Source organism: Choristoneura fumiferana, chromosome 12 (genome assembly GCF_025370935.1).
Source record: "Choristoneura fumiferana chromosome 12, NRCan_CFum_1, whole genome shotgun sequence".
Taxonomy (NCBI): Eukaryota; Metazoa; Arthropoda; class Insecta; order Lepidoptera; family Tortricidae; genus Choristoneura; species Choristoneura fumiferana.
Window position 1 is genome coordinate 19,649,145 of NC_133483.1, and position 9,205 is coordinate 19,658,349.

The 9,205-nt window shown below is 34.2% G+C and overlaps 1 protein-coding gene across 2 annotated transcripts in view; it reads left to right on the forward strand.

The window, feature by feature from the left end:
- The window catches only part of LOC141433568 (uncharacterized), a 162,106-nt gene extending 153,759 nt beyond the window's left edge, over positions 1-8,347 (forward strand). For both annotated transcript variants that reach the window (XM_074095669.1, XM_074095670.1), the window contains exons 6-7: positions 1,650-1,994; positions 4,209-8,347. In XM_074095669.1, the coding sequence (XP_073951770.1) occupies positions 1,650-1,994; positions 4,209-4,545 (682 nt within the window). In that variant the 3' untranslated portion in view covers positions 4,546-8,347. The remainder of the gene's footprint in view (positions 1-1,649; positions 1,995-4,208) is intronic.
- The last annotated feature ends 858 nt before the right edge of the window (positions 8,348-9,205 follow it).

A 9,205-nucleotide genomic window follows, 5' to 3' on the forward strand; every position in this document is an offset into this window, starting at 1 on the left:
TTAACACTGATTAGAAATATTTCAACCGCCATGCAATAAAATAACATACTCTCTCAACCCTCGCCTGGCGAAAACAAACTATTTTCTCTTGCCCCGTCTTTTGCGAAACAGCGTCATAAAGAGTGTAACTTATTGGTTGTATGAACGACATGCAGACTAAACAATTGTGAGAAACAGTTGGTCGTCTCGTAAGGATGTCTAAAAATCAAAATCAAATGTTTGTTTTGCAAATACGCCATAGAGGGTTCTCGTGCCTATTTTTGCAATTTACCAGCGCTTTCGGAAAGACCATCATTGTATTGTTTTCTAATCAGATTCAGATTAAGCTTAGAGTAAAGAGTAGAGGACCCAAAACATTCCCTTGTGGCACACCAACTTCACTTGTCGTATATTACTAACAATAGATGGGTCAAAATAGTCACCCATTTACAGAATTGAAAGCTAAATAAGTTCAAGCACATAAAATCTATAGTGAGATGAATTGCCTAGAAACCCGGTAATAAAATATTTAAAGGAGCCCGAGTCTTTACTACGCCCAGTCTATTCACATAGAGCTTTTACAGCTTTCGATTTAAGCCGTAAACACACACATTATTAATGAGATTCACAAAACCCGCTTTCTTCGTCTGTACCAATGTTTTTGCAGGCTATTCCACGTTATTAATGTTAAGTTTATTTATAGCTTCTTCAAGGTCTATCTTGCAGAAGGTCTCAAATGGTTATTGCATTATTGAAAGTACTTTAAAGCCATTACTTTCAGGCCATTTTCACCACTATTTGGTTTAAATGACCTGTTATAGAGAATACACCAGAGATCATAATACATTCCGTCCGAGCAGTTCATCTTTTGTTTAGTTTTCGTTAAATCTGTGTTGCAGAATAAATTCCAATCATGTTTCTATTATTTTCTCTAGGTTGTCCACCCGTCCTCTATCATATTAATATAAACGTAAAAGTAAATCTGTTTGTTACCTCTGCACTGAATTAGATGAAATTCAGTACAGTGAAACCCTGGAAAGGACTTAGGATAGTTTTTATCCCAGAATTTTTCAAAGTTCTCTCGTGATAGCGATAAATTAATTCTTCGCAGATTAAGTTGGATACATCATCTAGTAATTAATAATACTAGAAATAAATCAAAGCTGACTTCGATATCGCTGCGTCTGCGACTCCGGTCGAATCGATCGATACCGCGAAAAGCTATAAAAGGTTTACGAGCATGTTGCGACACCCTTTGTGCTGTATAATGCCCCTCATATTCGCAGATGCCGCTCTGTGGCACACAAAGCTTTAATGATTATTACAAAGCTATCAATGACTCAACGGTTATTAGAATCGGTCCAATTTATGGCGTTTATTTATACATATGCCTTAGTTTCACATTTTTGTCTATACAAGCTAATTTATCAATCAGGATTTTAAAAATTAAAATGACTACTCGTAGAACTTCTGCGTCAACTGTCTCTATTTGTATTGTCTCCTCTTTAATTATCTGTTAATGTAATCTATCAGACAAGTCAAATGACTTGTTGCTAAATTTCTGGAGAAACAAGGCACTTTTCCTCATTTCTCGTTAATATAGATCGAGTTCCAGCCATCTCATTTTAGATAAATATAGTGAGTAAATCAAGCTCCTTCTTAATTTCCAGATGGTCACCTCGCAGCTGCTACGAGCCTCACCGATACGTGTGCCAGACCAAACTGCGAAAGGTACCCAAGTCGAAGACGAAAGACCTACACAAGCGTTGGATGAGGATGGGCAAGCCTAACGAAATCACTGCTCCCAGTGTTAGTCGTGAAGAAAACGATCCGCGAATAAACGATGTGACTGCCAATCCTGTGCTTAATCCGAAGTCTTACGATGTGCGCCCGAGCCCGCTCCGACTGCGCCCCGCGGCCCGAGGGAAGCCGAACCCTCACGCACAGAGGCCGAACGAGCTGCGCAAGAGATCCTGGCCGCGACCGGCGAGGAGGCTTACTAGGCTATTCCCAGGGTAATTTTCTCATATCTCTATGTACTTTTGACATCAATTTTCCTTGTACGCTCGCTGGAATAGCATTTCAGCTCTTTACTCTTGATCTTTGTGGTCAGCAAAAGATGCTCTCTTTAGGACCATACATCGGGATTTTCGGTACGGGAATGATTAGCATTAGCCAAAGAGTAGGTATTGACAAAAACAGATTTTGCTCTTGCAGGTTTCTATTTAACTAAAACTTGAAAAATCATACATAAATACATATGAATAATGGTCAGTCACTATCGACCTCTTCAGTTAAGTCCCTACTCATTTATAAGCAAATAGTTCATAGATATCGGACGTCAAGATTGACATTAGATTACTCACTTATTGTCATACCGTGTGATAACCTAATAATAGATAAAATACTAATACTTATGCAATTGCATTTTTAAAAATTTTTGCAAGTAAGATAACTTTTTTTGCCAAAATAATAAATATTTAATATATTACACGACCGGATTTAGACGACCAGATGGCCTAGTGGTTAGAGAACCTGACTACGAAGCTTGAGGTCCCGGGTTCGATTCCCGCGTCGGGGCAGATATTTGTATGAAAAATAAGAATGTTTGTTCTTGGGTCTTGGGTGTTTAATATGTATTTAAGTATGTATCTATCCATATAATTATATTTATCCGTTGCTTAGTACCCATAACACAAGCTTTGCTAAGCTTACTTTGGGACTAGGTCAATTGGTGTGAATTATCCCGTGATATTTATTTATTTATACAATACAATACAATACAATAACTCTTTATTGCACACCAATACAGTAAACAGTACAGAGAACACAAGTATATACATATAGATTTTCTAAGGTAAGCAATAGGCACAACATAAATCAACTGAAATGTATTTCTGACGTATTTTTTTTACTTTCGTGCGACAATTGATTCCTTCAAAAAAATTTAATATGCACTATTACAACTGCCGACGTGGAAAGACCGTTCAGTTCGTTGAAATTTACAGCAAGACGCCGTAGATTAACTGTTAGAAATATAAAAAAAATATTAATAATTTATCTTGAAAATCGTGTCAACTACTAAATTTACTGCATCTAATTAATTAAAGTTATATTTTTTATTATCTCATTAGGCTTGGTAGTAAAGCTAAGGTACATGAATTAAAATACAATTCGCACAGACGTAGTTATTCATTAAGCATAGTAGACTAGTCTATCTGTTTATTTCTACTCTTTCTCCGAAAAACCCGATGTATGTTTATGACAGGTTGATCACATCGCGCCATACAAGTTAAACTACCTATTGGAGGCTGTAGGGACTTTAGAATGATGGGGCTCTAAAGACTATACTTAGGTATTCAATTGTCATTTTTTATAGTCTCAAGGTCCATTATTCGCGAGGTCTTGGACTCGCATATATAGAGCCCAGTAGGAAAGAGAGGCCTGCTCTGCATACTCTGCTACGGCTATTTCTAAACTAATCATCGCTCAGGATCATGAACAAAGTCATGCATCATAATTAGTTTGGAATAGTACCTATTCCATTCCTACACAAATGCCACATTCGTGTTTACATTTTGCGCAGACAATAAAAAAGTGAAGTGTAACGAAATTCCGTAAATCGAAAAACAATCCAATCCCACAGACATAATGCCCATAAAATTCAGCTAGACAGAGTAATAAAAATGTAATGAGCTCAGTTACCAAGTGGATAAACCGAATAACCCGTTAACTGCGTGTAATGTGGTACGGTTTCGGGAAACTTGGTCTTTAATGTCCAATAAAAGGTTAGTACTTAGATGTTTGCTAAGAATTAGGTAGTTTTGAACTTGCAAGGAAATTTGAAAGTGGTTTAGTGGTTCTTCGGTATGTTATATTTATTTATTTGCAACAACTTTTACAATAAATAATGCCTGTTGGGGCGTAGTTATTATACAATTGACATTTAGATACCTACATCTACGTACAATCAGTTTATTTACAGTACTTATTTTTACTCTTACTTACTTACTTTTACTTTTACTTTTACTCTTACTTTTATTTACAGTATTCTTATTTGGTCAAAGATATCTAGGCACCTTTATGCCCTCTAACAAATTTATACAAGTAAACATATCTTATCCCAGATAATTGCATTGTCTTCAAAGAAGTCGTAGGCAACAGCAAGTCCATGCAATAAGTATGCAAAATTCACCTTAATATTATTAAACTCCTATGTTTCCTTCCAGTTACCAATGGAACCGCCGTGACCCCGAAGGCTCGTTCCGCCTCAACGCCAACTTGCTCCAATCAGGCCGCACTGGTTTAAGCCCGCAGAAGGTCAAAGGCCTGCTCGCCAGACTCCAACACGTTCGAGACAGGCAGATAGCCAGAAACAAGCGGATCCGCAACAGAAGCGAGTGGCTCGTCAACAAACCGAAGACCATGGTACAAACACACGCGAGGACGTACACCGTTGATAACAACATAAGCGCGCTTCATCCAAAGACAATCGTAGAGGAGTTTGACATGATGCCACCTCCTCCACCGATCGCTGTTGTGCGGCCAGTACGAGGGGCGGGATAATTCCATTTTAAACCATTTGAATAGTTTTTTTTTTCAAATAGTTTTGTTTTTGTTTTGGAATAGTGTGATTTGGTCTGTCCTTGCACGCTGAATTTTATTGTCCCACCAGATTTCAAACATGGATATATTGCATCTCATCTCACACGAATCGTAAATACCTAACCAGTACTTAGTAAGTAAGACTCATTTCGTTGGATCTAGTTCTAAGCTTGAACGGGTTTTGATACTTGAGAAGTCCCTCTGTATGTTGCAAGTGAATAGACCATTTGTAAGCTAATTCAAAACTATTTTTTCGGGGCTTGTTTCACCAATATCTGATAAGTTCCTAATAACTTTAATGCTGTCTCTGTTTAATTTGTTCAAACATGCTTGTTATATTTATTAACCTTTGTAAAAATACATTATAAACACATGACAGAAAAATATCAAGTCATCACTAAATGTCAGCTAAAAAATTAAATTAACGTTACAATGTCAAATTTAAATAATAAAAATAATATTCAACAGCAAAAATACACAATGATAATTTAATAATGGAAATTCACAAAACGTGAAGCATGTCTTAAAAATAAATACAAAAACAGCGGAGTACAAGGTACCTGCAGTAAAAATTAAAATAATAAAGTTGGTATATACTTAGGTAAAAAAAAAATTACAACAGAAATTATTTGACTGTACTCAAAAGAGATAAAAACAGGGTACAATGATTTGTCCCGAAAAAGTTTATGGTATCTGTGACTAAATTCTTCATCCGAACATTCATTTTTACAGAATATGATAGAGATGGCTTCGCAAGTATCTGTCATGAATAGGTACTGGTAACTCATCAGAGAATCGTGAAACAGCCCCTTAATCTAGTAATTTTAGTTCCTTCTAAGTCTCTCCTTACCTTCGCTTTGGAGTCCGTGATCGGATCTGCTATGTAAGTACCTACTCAGTAAGTTCGTAATAAGCAGAGATTGTTAGCTTATTTATTTGCGGTTTGCTTTCTGATCGCGCAGTCATAGACAAGCTTAGTTTTACTCTAGTGTTCTTCTTCTCTTTCCTTTTAGAGTGGCCAGAACGTGACGATTAATATTCGAAATCAAAGCGACCAGGTACCCACTTGTTTTTTCTCCGAACATTTTAGTAGTTTCAACATTCTGTTCTAAACTTTTAAACTCCTGTTTCGTAATGTGAAAAATATCTATGACGCTGTCTTTGTTTAATCAAACAAGATAAACAGAAACAGTATCATGCATATCTATCACATAACAATATCAGGATTTAACAGAATGGTGGTTAAATAACCCATGCTCTATCGCTGGCGGTTTCATACCAGCCGATCTTCCGTCAAATATTAAGTACCTAAGTAGTTTTCCAATTTTCTGTAAGTCTATCTCATTTCGAGTATTAATTAGTAACGCTAACTTTCATGTTATTTCAATTTAGTTTTAAGATATTTTTTAAATACGTTTATGGAAATTCACCAATCGCCTCATATAATGTGAATATTATTTTAAACTTAACATAACTACTTTCACCCCAGAGACTCGATGACGTGTAATGAAAAATACTCTTGAGAGGAGAGTCTGCAAAAAGAGATACTCTCAGATACCTGATTAGTGATTAAAGTGATTATGCCCGGGGAGCAAGGTCCGAAGAGCATCGGAAGATGTAGTTGAGAAACTTTGATGGCGTGATGCAGGACGATGCAGTTGTTTTACGTGAAAACTAGATCAGTGTTCCGCAAAGTGAGTGCCGCGGCCACTGGTGTACCGTGGTCATAGTTGGTGTGCCTCGGAAAAATAAGGTTATCTCTTAAAGCTATAGACGGACTGAAGAAAAATACTACACAGATGTAAATCACGCATTTTTCATTTATGGTGTACCTTGAACACAAAAAGTTTGAGAAACACTGGACTAGATGACACTAGGGGCTGTTAGGGATCAAATCGCAGCGTTGTTACAGTGGAATCTGGCCTCGACCACTGCCACTGTGATGTGTCAAAAACGTCGAGGTTATTTGAACAGTATTTTTCATAACGTGAGTACATTCTAGAAATGGAAGTCGTTATGTTAATATTAGATAAATATGCAAGTTCATGTTTGCAAATCCCCTGCATCCTAAACTGTGGAGTGTAGTGTCATTCTTATGACACTACACTCAACATTCTTAAGTGGGACTGGCATTTTATTTACATCATCGCATATATCGCAGTAATATGAAATTTAAGATCATCGAAATAATTAAAGAAAATCACAAGCTTTAATCATCAGAGTAAATATTATTCTCAAGCATTTTATGAAATAATAAAAGCAAACCTGAATCAGAGAATAAACGATGTGCTTTTTATTTTTATAAGAACTATAATTGTAGTGAAATATATTTTTATATCCATAAAAAAACTAGTCAGTAAGTTTATTTCTAAAAATATAACATGTAAAAGTATTAAAACATTACCTTTTTGTATTAATTTAACAATTTGATTGTCGTACTACATATTGGCATTTTTAAGTTCTTTTAGATTATGTAAAATTAATAAATGATAGATATTTTCATCTACATTTTTCACAGTAATTACGATATATCGAAATAAGGATAATAAAAAAAAACAGTAATTTATATAAGTTTTCTAACAATCTTTATAGCGTATCACAATCGGGTATTGTCATAAGAATAAAGTATACAATAATTAAACTTCGTATATTTTTTCCTAACTAAGAACTACATCATGCTTTAATATTTACTAAACTTGAATTCTTATGGCAACACCCATTAAGGTTTGACCACACCAGTGAATAAACTGGGGACAAAGTCGTTACGTTACAAGCAGGTCTCTGTATTAGTACTACTGCCAATAGCTTAAGTCATCGCATTTAAAAACATTAAAATTTTACTGAAGTAACTACTTCGGTAAATTCAGAAAGTGCTTTGAAACAAACAGTGTGAGTAAATATTAAGCGACTATAATTATCATCTAAAATTCCTTTATTTCTTAAAGTAGTTTTACAAAAAGCCATATCTATTATTACTTGTTCAGTCTTTTTGTATTTGAACTAATATACATTTTTGTTTTAGGTTGCTTTATTTATGTACTAAATATCTGAATTAGTAGTTTGTAAGATTGTATTTAGATTGTGTAACAGTCATACCTGTATTATTAAATTGCGTAAGTTTTTAAGCGATGTTTGCACATAGTTATTTCTGATACACAAACCGATATTTATCTTTTTATAGAAAATATACCTACATAATAAAAAATATAACATTAAACGCAGCATTACGTCATTACATTTTTCTATTTAAGTAATTTGAATATTAGTTTAAGAATTTTGTAAGTATATAACCCTGTAGGTACTCAGTTTCAACCAATTTCATATAGCTACTTCATGTTACCACAAATTTTATTATAATATATATAATTATTTAACTTTTGCTAAACAGCTTTTATGTAAATAACGTCCCACAATTTTTTTTCTGTAAATAACATATTAAGCATCTATTTGTATTTTTGATAAGGTTAGGTATTTCGCGACGCAAGACAAGAATTAAAGGTTCTAACTGCATTGAAGACCTTAAAATATTATTTAATTAACTCTAAACTCAAATTACTACTATCCTTAGATATGATGATATCGATTTTTTTTAATTCTCAGTCCACACTTTTGTAAAGTACCTACTTAAATAATTAGGGACATTTTGAAATATATTTATTATAAAAACATTTTATATTTAACAATCCTGTGAGCTAGCACATTAAGTTTAAGTGAGTACCTATCTTTATCGTATGTTTTAGGTAATAAAGGAATCTGAGTAAAACTTTATGTTTCATTTAGACATCAAACAAATATTATCTCATATCCTCATCATATCTCGAGGGTTTTATGCGCAAATTTGAATTGTTTTATTTCCTTTGACACTTCAGATTCTTTGTAACTTTTATTATTAGGTACGATTACGATATTCTTACGATTACACGTTATAATGCGGAAATACCTCTCACATATTCTGTTGAGTTAAAAAAAGATAGCCTTAAAATTGACACGGATCCGCGTCTTAAGCGTACCAAGGGTTTAATATCTTATCACCTTCAACACTCTGATGAAACTAACGTTGACGGCACAAGCACAAGAAAGTGCAGGTATTTAATCATGCAACAGACTGTACACCTAAAGATAATAGTTTTAAACTTAATAAAAATAAAATAATTATGATGCTCTAGTTACTCCTAGCTCCATCTAGTTACAAATAAAAAAACTAGTGTAATAAATATTCTAAATTACGTCAGCTACATTTATACATATACTTTAGATAAAATATTGAACCACGAATTTCTATCTCGAAACAAGTCTCCATTGTGATAACGTGAATTTCTACCTCCAGACATTTAATTTTACTAGGAGTCGTCAATTGCGACGTAAGTGACATGGTATGCACTGGCTAAAAATAAATTTTACCGTTGGGATAGTACAGTCAAGTGCAAAAATAAGTATGTATTCGAACCACTCAAAAACATGTTACTACGCCTTATTGCGTCGGAATAAGAGTCTGTGGTGGGTACGTATTATAATTTATGAATTTAAAATACATATCAGTTCAAATACATACAGTTGAAATACCGATTTTTTTAAATATAATGCATCAAAATATATAATGTTATTTGACATAAGTTCTAAA